Here is a 27,556-nt window from a genome sequence, read left to right as displayed (position 1 = left end):
GTTTCTTAATGTTTGCTTGAAATTTTATACGTAAGATATTGTTTGACTTCGTTTGTGTGTATATTACAAAGCTTAGAAAGTAAATAACGCCGACGTTACGATGTCGCACCGTTGTGCATAAAATAGTAGGATATATATATATAGATATATGTAGGATTATGTTTGAAAATTAAAATATAGAAAAACGAAAAGCAATAAATTTTCTAAGGTTCCTTTTTTAAATTAATCTATTCGTCATAGGCTAATACTATGGCTATACATACCTCTCGTAAAAAAGCAAATCAAGAATACTTCGAATTTTGAATTTGAAGTATTCTCGGTGGCATTACTGTTTGTGTGAGAAAAGAAAGATACCCAACAATTAGTATTCAATTGTCGAAACAAGTATGCCGGCGTGAAATCAAGACATGATAAAGTTAAACAATACTTCAATACTTTTTACCCCTTTTGTATGCAGGCGCTGCATGCATAAAAAATGAGCTGATTTTTTAACACTGTTTTCTTTAGAACTCTTTAACGTTCGGTGTGATTAATGACTCAATTTCTTATGTTCAAGATTAAAAATCGTACGTTCAGAGTATTTATTGACTTCATAACTTCGTTAAGGCTATTTGACATACACAAAGTACTCAATTATAAATATGTTAGAAATCAAATTTAAATTCATTTTAGTATACTTTATTACAGGTAAACATTGAAGAATTCTATTTCTTCTTATTATAAATTTAAATTTACTATCAGTTCTCAAAACTAGATCGTAGAGCGGACGGCAAAAAATTCTAAATTTAGGAACGAAAAAGCCCAAATTAAACCAATTTGTAAGTTAATTTTATTTTATTTAAATGTTTTAACGAACAAAGCGGCAACATTCCATCTCCAGTTACTTTTAAATTACAATATATCGAGAACAATTCAGTAATTAATTCACGTTAGCGAACAGCAGATTACGGTCGAGTTAGTACTTAAAATTTCAATCAGTGAGGATACAGTGCGTAATGACAGCAATGGCCATAGCATAGAAAAATCAGTGTTACCAAATGAAGAAATATCTTGTGTTGAAATCATCGCTAGGTGCTATTTGGTCCGGTTTGAAAAAAATTTATTAAGTTTTTGATATGAAGGTAATACGAAGTTCTTTGGTTTATCAAGTATTTTTATTAATTTTATAAAAAAGGCCATTCTTCATAAGATGTACACGTAAGGTTCAACTATTATAGTTGGTTTTTTGTCAATAGTGTAAGTATTTACGGTGAATACTTTTCGTATCTTTACAGGTATGATTTGTAAAAGTTCTGCCTGTCCTTGTAGCAATGAAGAGACGGTAATGTAATATAATGTCCTCAATGACTGTCCAATGAATACGACAGGTATAACACTGAATAAAATCTATAGGAATAAGGGTTACGGAGACGAAAAAAAAATATACTGGAATTTCCTATAAATGTTATACAGAAAGTTGTTAAATATAATTGGTAGTACTGTTTAATCAGCCGGGTTACCATTAAGTAAGTTATTAAATACCTCCGATGACAACACAGTCGGAGAATTAGCTAGAAAATATATTTTAAAACTATTGACGATAAAATACATATACAGTTTATGAATTGATGTCATTATTTCAATAAAAAAGTAATAAAAACCCGTTTTATAAAGGAACCATAGATTCATCACTTGTTTGTCAAAATTGTAATTGTTTTATGATTACTAACAATTGTGTATTATATTGCAATTTAAGCGATGATTTGAAGTAACTCCTTTTAATAATCTGTGACAACGCTCACATAATATTCAGTGCAGAATTCACTTTAATTTGTATGGAAATCGCTTAAATTATACTCGTATAGCGGTCATGCGATACCCTCTCGAAATTCAGTCTTTGTGGTTATTAAAGGAAATTTGTGCTTATTAATTAGCAAACTCTTGATTTTTTACAATGCTAACCTTGACGACGCAGTCTTAAAACACAAAGGCTGTATCTGACATTTATAATAATAACCAATGGGACTACAACCGTTTTAGGTCTGGGCCTCAGATTCTGTATCTGTTCATGATCATTTATTAATCAAATAGACAATTAGGTGATCAGCCTTCTGTGCCTGACGCACGCCGTCGTCTTTTTGGGTCTAAGACAAGCCGGTTTCCTCACGATGTTTTCCTTCACCGTTCGAGGAAATGCTCACATAGAAAGAAAATCCATTGGTGCACAGCCGGGGATCGAACCTATGACCTCAGAGATGAGAGTCGCATGCTGAAGCCACTAGGCCAACACTGCTCATCTGATCTGACATTTACAGTCCGAAAAATAAAATATTTTTGTAATTTTATACCATTACCAACTCAATATATGAGTAGTGATGGCTGTATGACTATGGCCATGGCTTCAGCATGCATCTCTCATCCCTGACGTCGAAGGTTCGAACCCCGGCCTTGTACTAATGGACTTTCTCTCTATATGGGCATCAAACACTTGCTCGAAACATGGAGAGGAAACTGGCTTAGACATCCACAAATAGTCGATGGCGTGTGTCAGGCACCGAAGGCTGATTACCTACTTGCGTATTAGAAAAAACTAATCATCACTAAACAGGTTTTTTTGTGATTTCCGCATGTTCTTGTCAGCGTCTTTTCTATTGTTTTGTTCAAGGAAGCAAACAATAAAGGCTTAAGTAAAGAATAACGTTTTGTGTTATGTAATTTATTCAAATTAATTTAATTTATTTATTTTCCATATTTTAGAGATAAAGCAGAGCTAGCGGCTATCGATTCTCAGATCGTACGCTCGAACTTTGGTAGTGCAAATGCATTTTTCTTTGCGCAAATTACACTTGTGCAGTTGAATTTTCTTTCGTAAGGAAGCCAGGTTATCTGAAGCTCTGAAGAAATCGACAGCTTGTACCAGATATAGAAGGCTAGCTTACTTCTTGAAAAAATTAAAAATGAGCATAATCGGACAGGAAGACATTGTAGTGACAATATTTGTTCTTCTCTCCTATATTCGAGATATTACTACTAAAAGAGATTCACCGGCATATACACAAATTGTTCATATATATATATTTGATACTAGCGTAAAGAAGCTATTATCAAACAAACAACACAACAGCCACAGGTCGGAAATAACGAATAATTCCGCTCATAGTCGAACGGTTTCAAAGACAACATAACATTATTACGATAGTGCAGCAGGGCACCATTTTAAGTTGACCCATGAACTGCCTCCATTCCTAACAAAACAAGAAAGTACCGTCCGCAATCTTTAACTTAAAAAATAATTTAAATTTTTAGTTATATTTTTAATTTATAGTTCCAGTTCACAGCCTGGAAGACCAAGGGGAAGAGGGAGAAGAGGTGGATAGAAGATATAAAAGCGTTAGCAGGAAGCGAATGGAGAAAGAAAGTCATGGATAAAGAAGCCTTTAACGGAGAAGAGGTTCCGATCAATGATAGGGAAGGAAGTTACACACGCATATTTCGTTAACATACGTGGTTATTTGGTACATAGTTTTGTTTATTAAATTCACTGGCAAATTTTTATTAAAATCTCTCTTTAAAGTAACTTTCTGTGGTGTGATTATGATAATGATGTTTCTTCTATATAAATATGGTTCCTATGGTAACCGGTAAAATAAAACTTTATACAAAAATGGTGGCGCTACAATACTCTTAAAGTATTCCATACGGATTTCAGTATCGGTTTTCTTTATAATTTTTTTCATAGACACGTAATCAGCCATGTGTGGCTGACAAGTTGTTAGTTTTAGCCATGCTGTCCTTCATCGTATAAGATTGTAATAATTGCAATTCTCATACCAGAGCTTTTGCTGATAGTACAGGGCTCAATAGGAGTAGAGGGATCATCGTGTATGGTTAACGATAGGGTGAGATAACAATATGTCCAAGGTTCTGTTTGTCACAATGGTTCAATTAGGTATCGCTGAGATAGACTTGTAAATGGAGAACATTTTGTATTGTTCCCGAAAGACTAGTTCATGTAGTTATGTTTATTTTAGTTATTATTATTCATAAAATCTCGTCTACGAGACAAAATGTAACTAATTGTGGCTTATCATCATCATCGTCACAAGCCATTTGGGCCTCTTAGCCTCCGCAGGTATCTCGTGCGTCTTGTGTCTAACTTTGAAGACCTATTGTATCGAGATCCTTGACAACTCCATATCACCATCGCAGCCTCGGGTACCTCTACCGGGTTTATTTTGGGTTAATTTTGACTTATGAATTCCTATTAATTTCATTCATTCATTTATTACATACACTTTGATATATTTTATGTCCTTTTTAAAGTATGTCAACTAGTTTCTTTGTAACATGTAAAAAATATCTCAGAACATATGGCAAAAGTAATTATAATCTTATGATAAACAAATTACTCTCAGTTACTGTAATTTGGTATCTAAAGCAGTAAATATATAGTTTATTGTTAATTTATAAAGCAATATAAGTGGCTTAGTTTTAACTAATGTATTTGTAATTTAATGTCGGATCATCAAATTTGTTTATTATTCAACAAATTACAAGCTCATTGTTTGTATGTAACGTTTTGAATTGTTTAATGCTGATTTCGTTGTTATACAATTTATCCGCATCCGACGTTTTTATAGGCAAGTTTTGTTGTAGTTCTATTTTGTCTTACCATTGAAACGCGGCGAACAAAAATTCATTATTAAGATTGGGACCGCTGTAGGTATCTCTCTCGGGCTTTGGTGCGGTATTTTTACATTTCAATAGTCACCATTATTGGCTTCGATACCGCTTATGTGAGTGATATTCTGTACATTTAGTAGCAAACCCTAAAAAACTAAATATATATGTATATTGCTAACTTATATGCTCGGACGTTTCCGTATGCAAAGCTCACATATATGTAAAAAAATATCATTATTCTTGCTGAGTAATCCAACACTATTACATTGTTATAATTCTATTATTATAAAGAAAGCTGAACGTAAAGCTCTCGACTGAATCCCCGCTTTTGCTTCGTTGGTTTTGCAGAAGATAAGTTGCCACCTCGCAAATTCTTCGGACTCGTACCTATCACAAGCTTAGAGGGGTTTACGTTTGTATGACTTGTTTATAAGTGACTTGTGTCGTATCACCTTGTAGCCCACAAGTGCAATAGATGGTTCGAAATGGTTCTTTAACTTTTTAGTTAAATACATTTTTAGTAAACATTATTTAGAAGTAAAATTTATCAGAAATTTCGAGAATTACTACTTCATTATGAGTTGGAAAATATGTAAGAAGCACTGCAATTTAATCGACTTAGTAATTTTTAAGCTCTTGAACAATCTTCAGTTGTTAATAATTGGCAAAAGGAGCAAAGGTTGAAGATCGTTATAGGAAATGTAAGGCTACCTTCATAATCTTAACTTATAAAAGTCTAATATTGTCTCTCATTTACGTGAGTAAATGTTTCTTAAACGAAATAAACGTTTAGTATGTGCTAATGTTTTCAGCTAGGTAAGAAATCCTTAGAGCAGTATTCAATCCCCGGCTGTGCACCAATGGATTCTGTGAAGGAAAACATCGCGAGAAAGCCGGCTTGCCTTAGACCCGAAAAGTAGACGGCGTGCGTCAGGCACAGAAGGCTTATCACCTACTTGCCTATTCAATTAACAAATGATCATGAAACAGATACAGAACTGGGATTTCTGACCCTTTCTGGCCCAGACCTAAAAAGATTGAAGCGCCATTGATTTTTTTTTAAATCCTTAGATCTACTCACTGCCAAAATAAATATTTTCTATGAATGTGTGCGAGATTTTGGTGATTTTGTACATTCTCAATCAACTAAAAATCACCACAAGACCGTTGACTATCATTTATAAACGGGTGCTATCATTTATAACCAAATAGTCTCGACAAGTTGGTAATGGTAGGAAGGAAGGAGGCAGGAGAAGTTGGGGTTGATCGCATACCCGTTGGTCTGACCAAATAAAGAGAATTATAGGTCTCAACATCCCTAATGTACTGTAATGTACAAGCTGAGGATATTTAGGTAGGAATTACTTAGGAATTTCGCTTAGGAATCTTCAAGACAGGCACGATCGTCAGTAATGAAGATTGCGAAGAAGAAAAAGACTTCCATAGACATATAGAGATAACTATACTGATACAGATTCTACTCCGCCTGCACCGGGGCAGGCGAGGGCCTTCAATTCGTACGGTTGCGTTTACGCTCACTCCTGTTAGGTTCCGTTCTGCCCACCATCGATTGACCACCCCGCAACGACCCAAGCCGAGGTTCACACAGGAGACGTCCTTGCGCGGGAAAACGCCCATCCAGGCCGAGGTACGCCCGCCAAAACAGCCCGAGCTGAGCCCTTAAGTCAAACAGCGAGATTAGATTCCCAACAACACATTCTACTGATGTATCTTTTTTATCTTAAAGCACGATATAATAAGAGGAGCTATTTATAACCGAAAGAATCGTTCAGTACATATCATATCTTGTTATAAAACTTTATAGATATATAAGGTAAACACATCCTTATCCCAGCAATATAAGTTGCACAAAGAAATCCTCAGACAAATTAAATGCAGCTGTGAACTCCACACGACTTGATTAGCGCACACTTAGATTTATTATGAACTGTTAATTATGAGAAGGGTTCTCAAAAGATCAAAGATTAGAATTAAAAATAAACGGAGAATATGTATCACATTTCCTATGCTCGCATAAGAAACGGTTTGTAACAGAATCACTGTATTTTTTTAGAATAATATAAAGCTTACAGAAGGAAATGAAAGCGCGTTTAGTATTTATTTTAAATGTTATGATTTTATCGTAGTATCTCATTAACATCCGCTACGCATAAATCATGCAAAAAGTAAGGTCAGTGCAAATTTCAGTTTAGTATTACTATAACAAATAATGCATCATAAATATTTGTGTGTAAATATAAGCCAACTTGCTCGAGCTCCTTCTATATATCTTATAGTATAGACGATCTGTGATAGTATAGCTGTGCAGTTATCAATACTACCGAGAACAGCCACTTATATTGCTTTACAACAGAGTTATAATTTAGATATATTTTCATGGAGACTGATGAGATGGATATTTTAAAAACTGTTTTAAAAATATAATAAAAAAAAAAATTTTTCATCTTTTAATATGTACTTAATTAGACAAAATAAGCATCTGTAATTGGCCATAAGTCATATGCAAAAATGTATGGAAAGCTGATTGAATTCCGATCATAAATACATTTCATATACACAATACAGATGCCTTACATAAAGACCTGTCTTTGTTGTAGATCAGGTACAATAGGCTTTACTGAATAATGATAAGGAGTTGATAATTTTTGTGATTCGAATCCAGTTTAATGCATACTAGACATACCAAAAACAATCATTTTTTTTATTAAGCAGTGTGCAAACGGGAAGGAGGCTCGTCTGGTGTTAAGGTACTATAAACACTCACATTGCCAGAAGGCTTGCAAGTGCATTTCCGTCCTTGTAAGAATTGGTACGCTTTTCTTGATTTCATCTTTATCATATTATAATATATGATAAGATAATATTTCATTAATATTAATGACATTATAAGAATTTCTTTTACTTTAGTGTAGAAATAACTTATCACAATGTAGGTTTGCTGCAATCAACCGGAAGTAAGACAGGTGTCAACTTAAAACCTCAAGATAAGTGTGAAAGCATTTCCTGCCACCGAGTATTTGTGTTAAAACAACATACAACTACAAAATATTGTCTACAACAGATGATATTGTGTTTTCCAATTTATGTAAGACTCCACGTGATAATGCTACTACTAGTTTAAAAAAGCATAATAATTGAGTAACTTATTTTTAAACGAATATTTGCATACCTAAAAGTCACTGTTAAATCTGATTTATAAACAGTATTTAACATACATATTTGTGTAATACTTCGAGATTTTTATTAACACAAGTCATTAACTTTAAAAAAAGCATAATAATTGAGTAACTTATTTTTAAACGAATATTTGCAGACCTAAAAGTCACGGTTAAATCTGATTTATAAACAGTATTTAACATACATATTTGTGTAATACTTCGAGATTTTTATTAACATAAGTCATTAAGTAGCTATAGAATGTGACTTATGTGTGACTGAATTATTTCTAAACTTCTTGTAGTGGGTTATTTTTGATAATATTTTTTTACCAACAATATGTAGATGGCTCTTATATAAGTAATACTGACAAACCCGTTTACAACGTAACTTAATGTCGAACCCGATTTGAAATTCAGTTTTTTATCCCGTAATACTAAGATGCCAAATTAGTACTAACAATATTAAAAACACATTTAATTTTTTTGAGGATATTATTGAAAACTGTTTTTGATTAGAGGTTTCCAATTCCAACCAAAACACAATCATTAGAAATCTATACACAGTAACGCTGTTGATAGAAAGTGAGAAAAATAAGTTTCGAAATGTTATTTAAAAACCAATTACAATTTCATTTGTAGGCGCGTTGTAAACATGACGATCTTCCTGCACTTATGAAGACATTAATCATTTGCAGTAATGAAGACGCTACCACAATAACTGATTAAAGCACCCCGCTGAGTCACAACATTACTTGTCTACTCTTGATAGAAATGTATCTGTGACAATACAGCATATACAGGTTGGTTTAAATTTTTTATAAAAAATAAGTTATGATTCTGTTTTCTTTTTAAATTACGAAATACATTATTTTTAACTAGACGTTTTTTAATGCTACTAACAGTTTTTTTATACCTACTAATAGCTGTATATATATGTGTAAGTGCAGCCGATTCCATGTGACGAAGTGCTGGTTTGTGACATTAAAAGTCTTTAAAAGCGCTCGGTGGTAGAATGTCAGACGTTAAGTTGATGACACCAACACCATGTTTATTATTTTGGGAATGCTATGCTACGTAAAAACTTGCCTAAAGTGAAAGTAAATTTGAATTCACTGTTTAGTTCTCGCTATGCACATACATTTTTTTTCTCTTTATGATATAAGTATACATACATAAAATGATACCAAATCCAGGACGAAAGAAATCCAGTGCCTATTCCTTCGTGAAAAAGGCGTCAATGTATAAGTAAATAAAGTAGTCAAAAGATAAAATGTGATGTAACATTTACAAGAATTCATTGATTGAAATTCTGGTGAAATTAATTTGATACACTGTATTTTCTTTTGACGTAAATAAAAATACTGATGCTATATTTGGTTTCATATTTGCCTCAAATAAATGTCATATGTTCACCAATATGACAGAAACACAACCCATTTCAAGTTAAAACCGCAAAAAGTAGCTTGTTCTTACTAAAACATGCCATGTACATCAAAGTAAATATTCATTTCATTATTATATTCAAGGTTTTAGTTGGTTTTATTCAAATAATACATTGGAAAGTTTACAGATTGAAGTTGTAAATTTCGATCAATTTACCGATAAGGTAATAAATTTCCTTTATAATTGTGGTCCTTTATCCCACCAATAGACATTCTTAAATGTTTTTGGGATATACACGTATATTTTATAAATACCGCTCGTATGTATAAACACAATAGTTTGTCTTGTTGTGTTAAGTTTGTGATTAATAACTTTAATATATTTAATGTAACCTAGTTCACATACGTTTGATATTGCTAATAGCCCTAAAATATGAACACTACATATGATATCAATAAACATCTGACAGTTTACATAATTTTTAGTTTTAAGCATTTATGTGAGACGTCATTATCTCAAGAATATCTCCCTTTAAATAGAACAAGAGCAAGTGAATGTGACATGGTCTGTGTACTGATTCGTGGTAAGTGGAAATGTATCTACATTCTACATATAACGTATTGTATATATAAACTTACAAAGCTAAATTTACTGACCAATACAAAGAAAATATCGCTTTTAACAACACAAAAACAATGTAAATCACGGTCCCTTTGTAAGCCTATAGCGACGTCACTATTTCAATCTGTCGAGTTTTGTATCTCCGAGAAAAGTTCTTGCCGCCTCCGGAGGATCGCCATTAGTATATAGGATGTTCAAACACTAGACTGCGATCCGACTTCTTATTTAGGATTAAAGCACGAAAGGGACTTACAGGCCAAAGTGTATATTAGATCTAAAAACTTGTGATAACATGAGGTATAGTGGGTATAATTAACTCGGATGTATGATATACGAAAATATATTTTCATCGAACCTATGAAAACGATAAAATACGCTTTGATACAATTTTGTACCAGAAAAAAATGTTACAACTTTGACTCCCATCACTTCTTTTCATTTATATGTAAACTTTTGGTCAATTGGAATCCATAGTGCATAAATTAGTACTATTATAGGTATATAGTATATACAGGTATGTACCTATAGTATAAGTTTTCTTGGTTTAAAGTACTTATGTGTATTTTACACACATCCTGGATAAAGAACCTCGATGCAAATGTTCAATTCGCGTCGCAAGCGTATTTGGAGGATTGTAGATATGTTGCAAATAGGATCTAAGGGTTGGAATGGAGCTTTGAGATTTACTATTCACTGGCATCCATTAACGACTGAATAAAACTGTGATTTACAAATAAATTGGTATCATGGGATGTGTCAAAAATAATGGTTATAGAACGTATATAAAAACCTTAACGAAAGATAAATTTATGTGAATAATTTATCTGAAGAATGCAAGACCGACTGAATTCGAACACATATTCCATCATTTACACCTTGACGCCTGGCGTACCACACAGCACTTTTTCTTCGTGAAACATGTGAACCAGATCTTTGTGGAACTAGCTGCCATTAGAGGTATTTCACACTGATGAAACTTTTCAAGAAAAGAGAGTTTGGTACGCTCTTTTCCCTCAAAGTTCAAACACGCATATGTTTCGGTGGTACTAAATAATCTATAAATCTCTTAACATATTAATAAAGTATTTAAAAAATTATAATTCAATCAATAATTCCTGATTAGTAAGTAATTGGTAAGATTGGGAAGGGATTTTATTGCTTGCTTGAATGTAGTATGAATTTATTTAAATTTTCACCAAATGACTTTAGTAATGATTCAACTCGTAATAAACCTTTGCGGCTATCATGTCATAGTAAAAGGACACACCTTTCGAAGAATACAAAACCTTTGGCTACTCAGATAGAAATGTACAATTATTTTAAATCAAAAAATAAATTCCTTCTATTCATATCATATAACAATGTCAAAGTACATCTTAAAGTGGTTGTACTTTTAATACAAATACATATGTTTACATACATTTCTACATCCCAGCGTATTACTTCCTAATTCCTAAAGGGGCGGTCTAGTTCCTTAATAGGGCAGTAATCGTATCAACGACTGATAATGCGTTTTTCGTTGATATTACTCACCCGTATTGTCATGATAGCTCGCACCTAATGGCCTGTCATGCGCAGCCCGCCATTGTTTTCATATAGATAATTACCTGTCCCTCATACGAGCAAGTTATTAATTGATTACTATTATGTACCATTTTTTGATCGACAAATGTATGGAAAGTATTTTTTAAATTTTAAGTAGAATGGGGACAATGATTCTTATTATTATTATTAAGCCATTATTGCTGACACCTAGTTAAATATATTAACACTTATTTAAGGAACAAAAAAAACTTAATTCTAATACATAAATAAAACTTAATCTAATACAACACTTAACCCGTTTTGGGTTATCAGCGTATCCTGTGACACATAGGTAGTATCCAGCTGCTTCCATTCCTTTCTGATGTTAGCAATTCTTGTCCAAGTTTTGCCTACTATTTTATTTATTGCTTTTTGCTTTTTCCATCGCGTGGTTGCCATTCTGTAATTATTTTTGTCCATTTCAACCTCGTCATGTGTCTGATCCAGCGCCATTTCAATTACCTTATTTTCTTTATCATGTGTAGGGTAGAGGTGGTCCAAAGTAGAGGACAATGATTCTAATCAAAGCTAAATCTACAGTAATACAGAAATGAAGTTTCCAATATTGCAAGAAATCTCTGCCTACTTTGATTTTTTTCTTCTAGTAGGTAGACAATTGTAATAGATACAATTTATTGTGATTAATATTTGTGTACGTTTTTGTGAACGTCAAAATATACTTTTTTATAATAATTTGATATCTACTACCTATTTAATGTGTCTTTAGTCACTTAATAAGGCCGTGCCAGTTGGATATAAAAATAAGAATGATTTTACTTCAAAGGAAAAGGAGAAATGTAAGGTACTTCTCACCTTACATAATTTGAATACTTAGTCACTATATATATCAACATAAAATCTTCAATCACGATATAAAATAAAGTATTGGTTGAGGTTTTACCGCCTGACTGCTTTTTAGAGAGAAGATAAATATTACCCTCATTTATATATGCAGCCTAGATACTGTGTCGTCATTACATTACCGTTTTTATCAAAGAGAATACGAAATCACATAGCATACCTTCATAAACTCTATTGAATGGTATTGTCTAGCATAACGTAGAAACCCGTCAATGAAGACAATACATTTATTCTACTCACACGTAACTTTTGTACGTGACATTTTCCGTTAAATCACCTTTCAATGATTTTACTTAGGTGTGGAAAACTTTAATACACTACATTTTTAGTTATAAAAATCTAATTGGAGCAATATAATGTTATTTTTAACAGTTATGTCACGATTTTGCCAGCGGTAATTCGGGTCCTATAATTTACATTGTTTATAAGTAATTATTGTAAAAAGAGCTAGTCAAAGTTGTAAGTGTCTAATTTTATAAAGTTCTTTTTATTTAAACATATTTATAGTTTGTAAAATGACTATTAGATACGGATCTTGAAATTAAAAAAAAATCAAAGATTCATAACGCTTCCGACACCTTTGTGATTTTACTCATACTTTATGATATGGATATTTTCTATAGTAATAATATCTCATGTGGGATTAATACGATGCGATCAAACAAAAGTAAAAACAAATATCTTACGTTTTGTACTAGATTGAAACAAATTCACAACACTATAAGCCCTCATTGTTATTGCAAATAAATTACTATTGAATAACTGTATTAAATAGATTTCGGTAAATAGAACAGCTAAGATAACTAAATTAATATAATTAAATCACGAACGTTGATTAGTGTCAGTTGCTTTGCTTGCGCAGTTGTCGCCCATTTATTAGTATTTCTCGGAATTTGCACTGGAAAGGTCTGAATTAACAAACGAACATTCGTAAAGTAATTAAAGAAATGACTAATAATATATAGTTACATTATAACCTCTTCACACTCCAATTAATAGTCGCTACCATAGACAATGCACAGAGTTCCGACATATGTCATGGTTCCCTGGCCTCGGCTAAGATGCCTATAATTAGGACACAGTACCCATAGTTCTTTTCTTGGTTCAAATACTTAAATTATTTTTATAGTTTGTATGTTTGTTATTGTTGTTTGTATTATCATTGTTTTTTGTAGCTACTTAATTTCGCTGGTGGTATCCGCATGTTGTATGGATAGCAACGCTTTTCATAATTTGTATGTACATCAATTTGTTGCTTTGTTTGTTCAAAAAAATTATGTTATTACAGGTCAAATATTTACAGAATGGTTATGTGCAATCTGCTTTTGAACGATCTGGATATTTTTTAGACCGCCCATCTGATTATTGGGGCATTCTGTTAGCACTTGGCTCTCAGGTTCTTTTTTTATTGTTTTGTAAATGTTAGTGTCTTCTTTTTATTGTTCATGTATGTAAACTTATTAGTTATATCAGAAGCATTAATTTTGTGCACGCTATTTGCATATTATGTAAATTATTTATTTTTTCTATTGTGTGGCATATAATGTCTAATTATAAAAAAAAAAAACAATCAGTGGCGCTACATTGACACATTTCTATACGGCTGGGATTTCTGAATCTGTTTCATGATAATTTGTCAATCTAATAGGTAAGTAGGTGATCAGCCTTCTGTGCCTGACACACGCCGCGTCGTCGATTTTTTGGATCTCAGGCTAGCCGGTTTCCTCACGATTTTTTAGTTCAACGTTCGAGCGATTGTTAAATGTGCAAATAGCCCGGGATCGAACCTACGACCTCAGGTCATCCCTGAGACCCATGCTCTCGTCTTGTCTAACTATAATATTATTTATTATAGTCTACCAAGACTTTTCCTACTTATGTTATATAGAGGAAAGATCTATACGTTTGTAATGAATAAACTTAAAAACTGCTGGCCTGATTAAAAAAATCTTCAATCAATATGAAGCTGAATTATTATAGCTATAGGCTTTATAATATCTCGGTACAATCAATAGAAGCATAGCACCAATGAAAAATGTTTATAAGCGGGAGAATTATTTTGTTTTTAAAGCTTCCCTCAATATTCTCGTTCAACACTAGTTGAGATCTTACGAACTGGGTTAATTTTTTTGAAAAAAACTTTATTATAGCATCGCTTTACGACCGAATTCATAACGGCGTTAATAGTTTTTTTTTTATTTCACAATTGTTATTTTGGTAGATTATATTTAAGTTTGACTGATGCTACAAGTTTGAATAGGTATATTTTATAGGTATATTGAATAGGTATAGTATTTATTTGACAAGTAGATAATTGGTTAAAGACATATAAATTTATAGTTATAACCACTGAAGTATTTCCCGTACTAGGGTCCTTCAAGAAAAGAGCATACCAATCCTTAAAATGCCGACAACGCACTCGCGAGCCCTCTGGCATTGAGAGTGTCCATGGGCGGCGGTATCACTTAACATCAGGTGAGCCTCCTGCCCGTTTGCCCTCGTTCTATATAAAACAAAAATTTGGAATTTCAATAGTAGCGATATAAGAAACACAAAGGTTTCTTGTTCATGAGCGATCCCTTTCAAGCAACCAAATGTAGGTTTATAAAAAACTGTAATTTCTGTAATTTTTCTAAACTGTATACTCAATTGGTAATTGCGTACCTTTATATTGAAAATTGAATTTTTACCACTTTCCTTCTCGGTATTTTAATTACGACCATAAAATCACCCTATAAAATGTCCCAGGCATATTTTAGTCTCTACTGGAGATCTTCAAGTGTATCTCTTGCGCAATAAAAACGAAGCTACAAGCTTATAAATTGGTAATACCGCTAGCAATTAAAAAGATGCATTAATATCGATCTAATCTCATTGCATGAGTTATGTTTGATTCTTGACCACTGATTTATAGTCATGAATAAAAAAACCGGTGCTGATAATGGTGTTTTAGATTTGACAGAATTGACTCATTATTTACCACTATTGGTAACTTGGCCTATTAATGATATTAATTCTCAAGGTCTTATAAATTTATAGACGGTCTCTATGGTATCAATGCTTAAAAAAACATTTGTTTTACATATAATTTGGTTTTAAGAGTAATAATATATTGAAAGAAACAATTTTTAACCGGATTAATGCTATTTGTATTATTATAAACTTATAATTATTTACATAATTTTAAATTTAAATTAATAGTAAAGTTTATGAGGTATAGTTTGGGTCGCAGAGCCAGTTAGTATGGGAACTTGTATTTATATATATTTAGGAATGTGTAAAACTTTATGTTCTGTTGCGTAATATACTTTATACATAGTCTTAATAAATTGTATGATCTAAGTATTGGTAATCAGTTAAGCTTCTTGAATCTACGCGCGAATTTTATTTTTAGTGGTATATAAATATATATATATAGTAGTATATATATACTACTACTGGGTTAGGCAAAGAAAGTTTATAAACCTCGGGAACATATTATTGAGAAAGAAATCAGTTTAAGATTCAAGGCTTCTCAAGTATGTATTACTTAGCGCATTGATCATTGCTAAGGTTACGTAATGCATGCAATTGTCAAAAAGATTGCTAAAAGCACTTAGTAAGACGTATTTGTAGGTATTTTTGGTTCTAGTGGTTGGGTTAGTTTAATTATTAAATGCATAAATATATAATAAACATTTGAAAAAAGAAAATTATAGGTTTCTTTTACCATTTAAGGGTAATCGTTCATTTAATAAGCCAGCTGGTATAAACGGAAATTGACTTTTTTCGCAATTTAATATTCAAGACGAGGAATTGTTGCGGTGAAGTTGGCATACAAAGGAGTTTGTCTGTTCGTGACTAAGAAATTTTAATAGAAAAATGTAAAGGTGTCGCTATGATGAAATCGACTTAAATATTTAAGTGTCATAGTTGGCGTTGTGCATGTATAAAACGCGATAGCATAACGACATATAGTATTGTAACTAGTATATATAGTAGTACATACAGTATTGATTATTTATATTATGTTAAATTTTGCAGTTATTATTGTAATATTAATGTTCTATATAAAATAGTTTACACTCCCATATATATTACTTGGCCGGCAGCTGAATTTGGTAATACCGTCGCCATTTCGAAATGTCAGACTGACATTGTTTATTTACTGTAATTTCTTGGTGCGTACAATAAATAATTTTACTCCTCCATCTAATAAAATTCCTATTAAAGGTTTTTATTCCTAACTCATTATTAATTACAATGCCAAAGTTTTAATTGTCGAACGGTTATGATTGCTAGGTATCTTAAAATATATTATTATATAGTACAGGTAACAAACCTATCATATCAGTTTGTACCACATTTATTTAAGGCTAAAACTATGCTTTGTAAATACTAGTATACATTGCTTTCTTAAGACTTTTCATTTCAATAAATTAATAAGATGCCTGCATGACCTCAAACTATTACCTTTATAATGGTTAATTTTTATTTACCGGCAATACTAAAATCCATGACAGCGACACTCTTATCGGCCCAGAAAAGTTTGTACCACCGTTAATAGTGTGTGTTCAGTGGTGTGTCATTTCGTCGATAGGTTGTTTCTTTGAATAGGCTTGGTTTGATTTTGATTTAATTTAATTAAGTAATTTAATAATAAAAATATCTCTCATGGACACTTTTTTTGCCTATTCACCATACAATTAAGGGTCTGAAAATATTATCATTTTAATAAAACACTAGTATATTGAATACGTCTGCCCGTCCGTAGGATGAATAATAAAACATTACATATATGTTCTGAATTGTACATAAAACAGTAGAGTTAAAGTAGCATAGTAACATGATTATGGACTAAAAAAACCATCCAAATCATTTGCGCAAATTGAGTTATTAGTAATAAAGTAATTGTAAGTTAAACCTTATCGTAAGATTGGCGAAAGACGAGATTAATTTTAATCGAATGGTTTAAAACAATGGTTCTAATGCTATTGTTCTGGAGGTTTTGAGGTAACTCCATTGGTAAAGCTCTGGGATTGGAATAGGAGATTCAGTTAATTCAACAGTAATTATCATAATATTGTGAGATTATTATCGTAGTTTAACCACTGACATGTTGATGGATTTTATTATTTCACCCTTATAAGCCTATCCCAAATATTACTTCGAAAATCTAATAAAAAGGAAGCTCGTGTTTGTAAAAATCGGCGTATCTAAAATATCACATGGAGTTTTCATTACTCGTGTTCTAAGGTAATGAATCCAGACTTAGGCCTAAATAGGAACGTACTAAAGTGAGAAATATAACATACCTTGAAAAATGCTTCGTAGACATGAACAACCTGAAAATAAGAACAACTATTAAATCTCAAATCTAAAGCAAGATTTACACTTAACCGATATCCATACAAATTTACCAACACGTTGTACTTGAGATATCTCGCAATTTATGTCTACTCGAAACGGTTTCACTTTGTTCTTATAACAAGGAGATAAGGTTCAAATTTGTTCCTTGAGATCCAGTGTAGCAGCATCGTTGGCTGCCGACACCGCTCGTTGTCACCGAAAGATATATGATGTTGTGTCTCTATATACAACGATGAGACAAGCTAATTCCCTTGCCTTCTAGTACAAATCTATAGCACTTTCATAAGAAAATTGGGACATAAGTTTAATATATAATGTGAGATCTTTAACACCTGGAAATAAGTACTCAAACATTAGTTTCAACTAATTATTCGTTGGATTTAAATAATTAACCGCTGTTAAATACGGTCTAGAATGATTTACGTTTCGTAGGCATTTCTACTTGTATTTTATAATATATTTATTTTATATAAAACGTGAGGCAAAGGGCCCCGTGGATATCCTGATGTCGCCGCCAATCGACACTCGCAGTTACTTCGCAGAAGGGTCACAAGTCCACGCTATATTCTTGGGTCGAATTGATTCTGAAATCTTTCAATGGGTAGCTGGTTCCATATAGTGGTGGCAAAAACTACTTAAGATCTGCTGCTGCGCTCAGTTGTGGAACGAAAGACGTCAAGGTGATACAGGTGGAATTTTTCGATTCTGCCTCGACGTCCAATGATTAAATTTTACACTAAAGACAGCATTCAATGGCTTTAGAAAATATATTTCCTAATCCCGGGTATCGAACAGGCTAGATACCATAAAATACTTATGTATTTGAGTTCTGAAGTATTTAGTTCGTAATTAGGCCTTGGGACGCGCCTATTGTGTGTATTTATTTAATGCGTGTACACTTTTTAAAGGAAATTATTCCTGTGGTAAACACAATTATTGTTTCTCTTAATTGTATCCAGAGTTAGGTTAGAGAGATAAGTTATACAACATGTGTCACCACTAAATCACAGAGGAGAACAAATAATTCGTCTGCTATAATTTTAGAAATTTAATTACTAAAAAATTTTCATAACATTATTACAAAAGTGTGTCAAATGTAACATGTTTTATTGCCATATAAAAGTTGCGTTGATAATCTGTGATGGATGAGCTATTAACCTCATGTAACTTCCATAATTGACTTCAAATGAGTCCTGCCCATATGCAGCGTGGATGCTTAATAGCATCTATTTCCGATAGCAATAAAGATGTTATTATTTACAGTTTATCTCATACATGCGGGTGATATGTCCAGAGAAACGTTTGGCATTTGTTTTTTATTCATAATAAAATCTTTGTTTATACATATTTCTTTTTACTTCTGGTATTTTGGTGCTGTTCTGTGCAACTAAATAAAAAATACTTTCAGTGACTAACTAATATTGTTGCGTTGGTTTAAGTCCAGTAACTTATATTGATAGAAATATCGAGTACTAAAAATTCGGAAATCGTACATTTCCTACGACCGCAGTTTTGAGAATCACACATATTATGACTACTGGGCTAGCACTGTTATGTACAGATGTACTATCCAAAGACTATAGGACTTTTCCTTATAATAATATATATCAAATTATCGAAAATCGCCAATTATATAATACGTAATCAATTTGATTCCTAATTAGTATCCAATAACCAAAAACACGAAATAATTAACACGAATTTCTACGAAACAGGAGTTCAATAATTATTTTTCGCCTTAAGATCAAAGTGTTCCCAAGTATTTCGATACTAAACAATATTTCCGCAAAATCCGTGTTATTTTCTACTTTGTTAATTTGTTATTGTTTGATTATTATTCACTTTGAAACTGTAATTAAACAAAATAGCAAGAATTACAAAGACAAATAAGCATGGAGAGTTTCCGAACACTGGTAGCTAATAAAATATGTATTATTAAAATAAAATGGTTTATTTTTTAATAAAGTTTACGATTCAGTAATATTTACTTTTTGATACAATTTTATGTTGTCTATTAATATTTATTGGAAAAGCTAAGTATACATTTAAAAGTCACAAAAGATTATCATTTTAGACTCTAAATAACGCCTCAACGATTAATTTTACGCATATAGATTTCTTATTGGGTGTTTAAACAGATTCGTGCTGTGACTTTCTAGACAAAAAAACAAAAGACGATTCAAAAGTGACAAATATTTGTCTACTCGTTACAGTGGTTGTTATAAACTTCGGCGCAATCATCACCACGATAATGATGGAGCTGGGCGTATTTATTCCTCGAGGAGTAAGATATAATTGTACTTCCAACTTCTACTTTAAAAAATCTACCACGTTTTAGTTTTATTTTGGAATTGGTAAACCTTGTTACACTAATTTACTTTCTATTTGCGTATTTAATACGACTATTACAAAAAAATGATGACACAGATGCAAGCCAGACCAATAGTTAGAGTTTTTTTGTACATTTTATGGAAATTACAATAATTTTTTAATATTTCAGATTGATACTCCAAAAACACAGTTACTTTTTTGTCAGTTGTTATTAGTTTCATTTCTGGCGGTCAGCGAGATAACAGTGTCGGTGTTTACTAGATACAATACTTACGAATTAGGGTAAAAGGTTCCTAAAGAAAAGAGTAACGCTAAAGAAATACTTGTTAGTTAATCAAACAATTTTTGCTTGACGACTAGTGACAATTACTTATTAAGTTATTTAGAGGATGTGCGGTGCGCTGGACTACACGCGGCCCGCGGACACTATGAATTATATAATAAATTATAACAATAACAAAGCCACTTCAATTCTATAGTGTTTGATAAAAAATACATTTCAAATGGGTGTTAGTTTTCTTATTATACTCTACGTTAGTTATTATCACGTCGGGGTCACCAATTTACCTTATTTGGTATTCGTATGACCTTATAAGGTACAGTGTATTGTAACGAGGCTCTTTAGGTCACGTCTATTCAATATGAGTGTTGGTATAATCTTAACATTTATAAATTACGCGTCAAGTTGTTTGTCCACTATGAACTCCTGAACTACTTACCCGATTTCAATTAATTTGCCCACCGTTGCACTAACTATATATATATCATTCTACTGTACGCATGTATGTCACTGAACTCCTCCATAACGGCTGGACCGATTTGATGATTTTTTTATTGTATGCGTTTGGTTGGAACCCTGGATGGTTTAGATTCACAAATTCACGGCAGATGACGCTGCAGTCGGTGCTTCCATACTTTGTTTAATATCCTAATCGCTTAAAATATCATGCAGGACAACGTCTGTCGGGTGTGCTAGTACTGATGTATATAAAAAAAAACATACATTTATAATAATATAATATAGGCAAATATTTCCGTTTCTTTGTACATTGCAGTACAGACTCCATTTGGGTACACGCCTTCTCCTAAGACACTATGAATTAGGGAAACAAATCAAATTTCCTAAGAAGGAAAGGATTTCGCGATGGAAATTACTTATCTAGTTAGAAATGCTTTCAAATGCTAAGTTAAACTAAAGTTTGTCAGAGCGTTGGCGTTTTTAGGGAAGCAGATTGATAGATCTAGAAGACCTAAAGGAAGTTCAAACCATATTCACGATTTTTTGCATAAATTTGGCAAAAAATTAAAAAAATGGAACGCCACACCACCTGCCCTTTTCACCGCCCCAAGTTGCTGATCAGAGTTCGAACCGAGCAACCCCTATCTAACTCCTATTATTTGCGCAGGCCGTTTACTTTATCGTGGTATGAAAGTTGGAGACGGAGGCTGGGAGACCAGCTTTCAGTGTCGATGTGCTGCCAAACGTTTAAAAATTACAGCCACAAGGGTCCACACTCGGCCATTTTAGCCAATCATGATAAGATCTTTTTGGACTAAAACCTCCACCCCATCAAATTTCGCCAGTTCTTTGCCAACTACCGGAAATTCGATCCTGCAAGGTATCAACGTTCAAGCGGGACGTTGAAATTTTTACCAGATTTATTCTTTATCCCATGTTGAAGTTTATACGAAGACGTTAAAAACACCCAACTTCTGGTTTAGTCGGCTGTTTCGTCGAAATAATAATTCAATTATTCAATAAAGATAATTCTTTTCATTAATATGAAACGCGGTAATTCAGTTTTACATAGTATGAAATAATACAGCTTTATTACAGTAATCATAAATATATATATGCTTATAAAAACTTCGTATCTATTATTATAGTAACCATACAATCAGGATATATACTGCGCAAACACGAATGCCGCAATATAAATATTATTCAGCTTTCACTCAACATTTGCTTTATATATTTGAGTAAATAGGAAGGAATAGGTATGTGTAAGTGATTGTGAGTAATGACTTATATCTATAATATTACAGTCGTTATTTCTTTTACTATTTCTTGGTATAGAAGTTAGAAGTCTTTGTAAATTACACGTGAGTTTTTTAAAATATTTATATCTCGATAATATAATTGCCAATTAAATGTGAAGTTTATAATTGAAAAAAAAAACATTAATAACTTTATAAAGATAGTAATACGTAACCTCTTAATGTAGTTATTATTTATTCTAAATTAGAAATCACTTCTAATCGTACGTAAAACAATGTCAATGTTAAGTATCATTCTTTAAAGACATTTTATTAAACTTAATGTAATTAAAATTAAATAAAAGAATGTATTCGGTACCAACGCGAAAACGTCTAGTTAATATTCTGCATACATCCTATGAAATTTGATACCAAATTACCTAAAATCACACGTAACTCCCAAAAGATTTTGAATTATTAACCGTATTCTCTATAATAGGGTACAGGTTATCCCGCGGGAGTCAAAGGGATTAATCTTATATAACGTACTTTAATATTTAACCAAGACATTAAGTTCTGGGTAAACTAGAGCGTAGGGTTGCCAGTCATTTATATGGTATCATAGATAATTTGGTTTATAATTATCAGAAAACTTAATATATATATTATATAACTTTTTGTATTTTGGGAATTCTTATTAGAATGTATGAATTAAGATTTTTTTTTACTAATAGTATGTCGTGTTTATCCCGGAAGAACTGTGTTCGCCACAGGAAACATAAAATAATATTTTCATTTGCCCTTAAATCCCGACAGGATAGGTACACCCCGGTTACAAGAATCTATTAAATTATTTAAGGATGTAGATATATGTGTTTGGTCTATGATTAACATGTCATAGTTTTACAGAAATCATATAAAATCCAAAAAATACTACTTTTAAATTTTTTTCCCATTGTTTTACATCAGTAAAAAATTGGCCTAATTTGACTAATGTTATAATTTATATTGATTACACTATATTTAATAATAGTAAACGACCTCCTCAAGAGTGAAAGCCTCAAAATTATTTCACATGTCTCTAAGATTCGCTATTATTTTCCAATCTTTCAACGCTATCTTTTTAATTTCATCTTCCCAGGACTCCAATGGGAGTCCTCTTTTTTTATTCCACTGATCCATTCCAAGTTAAGATATGTTTGACCCATCTGCCATCACGAACGCGGGCGATGTGATCGGCCCATTCACACTTTAATTTTTGGAGTGAGTTACCACGTAAGTTAGGTATTACAATATTCTTCCCTTTGGCTTTTATATTTTATAAACGCCCACAGCTTAATAGCCCATTTTCATACTCGAATCTTCTTTACTATCGCCTTATTAAAATCATCCATACATACATCAATACGCTAAGATATTTATTTCTGCAAATAACCTTTGAACCGATTTGGAAAATCTAGTAGAAAGGTTGAACATTCTTTAATGTGTACTATTATGTAATTAATTACAATTTGAAATATATTTAAAGGTGTAATATTACTGCCAAATAAATTTACCTATCTCCTATAATTTTTATTTCCCCTTCAGAAATTCATATCTCAAAAAGTACTAAAACGTTATCGATGAAATGTAGACTGTTGCCTAAGTTGGAATAAATGGGATAAGATATAATCAAATTCAAAATAATTTATTCATATATTTAACACAATGTACAGTCATGAACATCAATAAAGAAATACACATTAATTCCTTCAAATTTTACATTTACTGCCGGTTCTCAAATCAACGGCGTAGAACGGACGAAAAGAACTGGCAATAAACTCTATATGACATTTAGTTTCTGAGACATTAGTAAACATAGATCGTCATAGAAAAAACCCTAGTTATACGTCAAACAGATACAGAACCTCTTTTCGTAAAGTTCCCATTTTTAATAATAGCTAATTAAAATGAATAATATGAGGGTTAATGGGGTTTCTGTAACATGACCTAAACCGCAGACTAACGGCTCCACTGACCCTATAATAATATGTTGTTGGTTTGTGACACTGCGTTAACGGTACGTGCAACGAAAAACCACATGTTTGTAAAATCGATTAATCCTGTATGCCATATTTTAGCATATTTTTGAAAATTATATTCAATGCTTAAATTTCAGCGTTGGATAACGTGTCATATCTTTTATTTACGAGCGTAAAAACAATCGTTATATTAGCCTAACAAATGAAAATTTATTTTAGCGATTCTCTTTTGTTTTAATAAATAATCTTAAATTGTAGGCAATACGTTTACATAATATTGATTAATTTCAGCAAAGACACTGAACAGAAGTTTAAGAAAACTATTGTGCTCTTGTAGTTAAGGGTGGGAATCTTAACTAAGACGTAGTGCTTTGAAAGCCCAGCTTTCTTATCAATTTATATTTGCTTCGTCTAAGAAAGACATATTCATACTGACACTGATAATCAGACGTTCCGCAACGGAACCAGCTGCCTACTTAATTATTTCCGATCCAGTTCGACATAGGGTCCTTCAAGAAAGAGCGTACCAATTCTTAAAAGGTCGGCAACGCACTTGCCTCCTGGCGATATAAGTCCAAGGACGGCGGTATCACTTAACATCAGGTGAGTCTAATAAAAATAAAGAAGTTGATCACTGATTACATACTTATCTAAAGGCCAATACCCACGCTAGATTATTAAAAACGTCAACGCGTTATATTTTAAATATTTCACATGTCTTTATACTTTAAATTTAATAAAGCAATTCTTGCATAAGTGAAACTTATGAGGTTTCGCAGGATTACACCGCTTCCGAGTTCCACTTTAATCAACGTCTCTCCAATTTCCTGCAGACGAGGTGTAGATAGCAACACCTAGTAGGGTTTCTGCAACTTAATAGATTTCCACGGGCTGATGTTACACATATGTATTTCTTTGTGCTTCAAATATATCCTAAGTCTCACTATACCAATTTATTTATTGTTAAATTGTTTCCCGATCCACTAATATCCGGTTATCCTGTGTGTTAGTAATTATTTGTAACAGTTAGTCAGGAACCCTCTCCGGTATAGGCCTCCTCCAAGGCTTGCCATCTTTCTCTATTTCGAACTATTTGCATCCATTGAGGACCCGAGATTTTTTTTATGTCATCATCCCATCGAGCGTGTTAGCATGTAGTTACTACTTTCGTCTACCTGACTATACCAATTATTAGGTAATTATTTTAATCAAATTATTACTTTTTACTACTACTACTTTTACTTTGTACATAAATAAAAATCTGTCAAATTATTTAGATTTTGTCTAGAGTAAATATTGTGTCTGATTAATTTCAAATTTTAATGTGAAGTTTATCGAAGGGATTCAATCAGATGCATTCAGATGATGTAAACACAAAAGGTGACTAAAAGATTAGCAATAATACAAAAAACTAAGACCAGAAAAAAAATATTTTATTTAATTGTTAAATTGCGCAAATGAATAGGTATTTAACTTAAATTATTTTAGTAAATAGCATGTATTTCTTATAGGACTTACGATTGAATTATTATGATAAAGTTAAGCGGTTTAGATAAACCTAAACAAATAAAGCTAAGAGGGTAAGCTCCTGAAATTTGTAACATCCTGAAATCCTGAACCCGAAATTTGTCACAAGGTCTAGATGGTCTTGACACAGTTTTACAAATCCTTAATCGAGACACTTTAACTATAACTTTTATTCATAATTAAATTCATACTTAAATTCAGTACAACTACACCTTACCAAAAGCAGCGCTATTCTGACCCTTTTTATCATAGTGTTAATACTATTGGACGGAGGGAAACAATAGTGTAGTTTAGTTAAAACGTTGCAATAGCAATTAAGTTTGTATGAGTGCGCATATCGAATATATGACTCTGTATACACTTGCACATATATTCATATATATGACATGGAAATAGCTGACTGATTTGGCTAATTTGATCTTGAAATATTTGGGAATAAATACATAATAAGTAATAAAAAATACTGAAAACGACAATTAATAATTAAAAAATAATAATAACTGTTCCCAGCTAGGATATATTTGGAGTCTATTTAGAAATAAAATACTGTCACTTAGTTGTCATTTATAGATGCCTTCAGAAGTTGTGTTACATAGTTATAGTTTTGTATTAAGTTTTGACACAAATGTACGTGATACGAAGTTCACTGGGACTCTTTTAAGATCAAACTAAAACATAAAATTAGCATAACCCTAAAATATAACTACATCTCTAAATGGTATGAAAGTGTCGTAGGCGCGTATTCCTTTAATAAATACACATTTGAAAAATATTCTAATGACTTTTACATGTAACATTTATCGCCCTTTATTTCTTCGATTGTATTTGATTATCGTTTTTGACAACTCCATATTTTTACGTTATGTTAAGTTCCGTTATCTTTAAACTGTTGATCCACCGCTATCTATAAAGAATTTGTGATTATAGATAGCGGCGGTTACCTGATCTAGGAGTCTCAGACGTTTGATGACAACTTACAAAAATGCACCCAAAACAAAAATAATGTAAATAATGTTGTATATAAAAGTAGCTGCCTCCGCGAATTTCGTTTCCCCTTATATGATTTTACTTAGCCTACCCTTTTTAGTACATACCAACGTGGAACAATATTTTATGCTACCCTAGAGACTGTTTGGTTTTCCGGAATGAAAACTTTTTAAGTTTTTCTGTGAATTTTCTTTCAGAGTTTAAGATTTAGTTTAAAGTTTTTAATTAACAAATAAAAAATAGGATTTGATCGTAGAAGGGTGAAAATTAAGGAGTTGTATGTATTTGTATGCTGTATCATAAAAAAATAAAGATTTAAAAAATAACATTTATGGGTCACCCTTAACAGGGGGATGAAAGATAGATGTCCAATTCGCAGATCTAATCGATATGCACACAATATTCCATGAAAATCGGTCGAACGATTTCGGAGGAGTTTAATTACAAACACCGCGACACGAAAATTTTATATATTAGTAATCATATGATATTCCTATACATTGATATTGGATATATTTCCTCTTAAATGATTTAAAGCATAACAAATTATATTATTATCATTATAGAAGGATGGAAGAATATTATTTTTTACATTAAAAGATTACTCAGCTGTTACATATTGTCTGGCACGATATTGCAACAATCAATAGTGGGCCGGTACAATACAGTTGGCAAAGCAAATAGCAAATACTTTTCTATTGCTTTATTTCGTATACTTCGAAACTTCATTAACATCGAGTAACTGAATGTTAACAAATTAAGATCGTTCAGTATTGAGCTTTAAATAATCTTATCCGATGAGTTTTTATTTCCTAAGAATAGACAATTGTTGTCTTTGTCGTTTGTATTTCTATAATTATTTTTTCCTGTTATTTTGTAGTTCATTGTAGGATTTTTCTTATTGATTGAGAATTTACTTGCTCACTCGCTTCATTTACAAAAAAAGGCTTCCATTTAAGTGACACTAACGTTACCTATAAAGAATATAAGTTTAGTCGAACTATTGGGCATTATTGTAAACGAGAATGTTATAAATTAAATTTATAAGTTAGGTTATATACGGGTTATATAACC

General features: G+C 32.1%; 1 protein-coding gene across 2 annotated transcripts in view; it reads right to left on the bottom strand.

Moving 5' to 3' along the window:
* LOC123709913 (collagen alpha-1(XVIII) chain-like) overlaps positions 1-27,556 on the bottom strand; it is a 131,056-nt gene that overhangs the window by 48,963 nt on the left and 54,537 nt on the right. For both annotated transcript variants that reach the window (XM_045661516.1, XM_045661517.1), the window contains exon 2: positions 17,585-17,614. In XM_045661516.1, coding sequence (XP_045517472.1) covers positions 17,585-17,614 — 30 coding nt within the window. The remainder of the gene's footprint in view (positions 1-17,584; positions 17,615-27,556) is intronic.

Source organism: Pieris brassicae, chromosome 5 (genome assembly GCF_905147105.1).
Source record: "Pieris brassicae chromosome 5, ilPieBrab1.1, whole genome shotgun sequence".
Classification (NCBI taxonomy): Eukaryota; Metazoa; Arthropoda; class Insecta; order Lepidoptera; family Pieridae; genus Pieris; species Pieris brassicae.
Note: the sequence above shows the minus strand (reverse complement) of the source record. Positions and strands in the feature narration are given on the sequence as shown.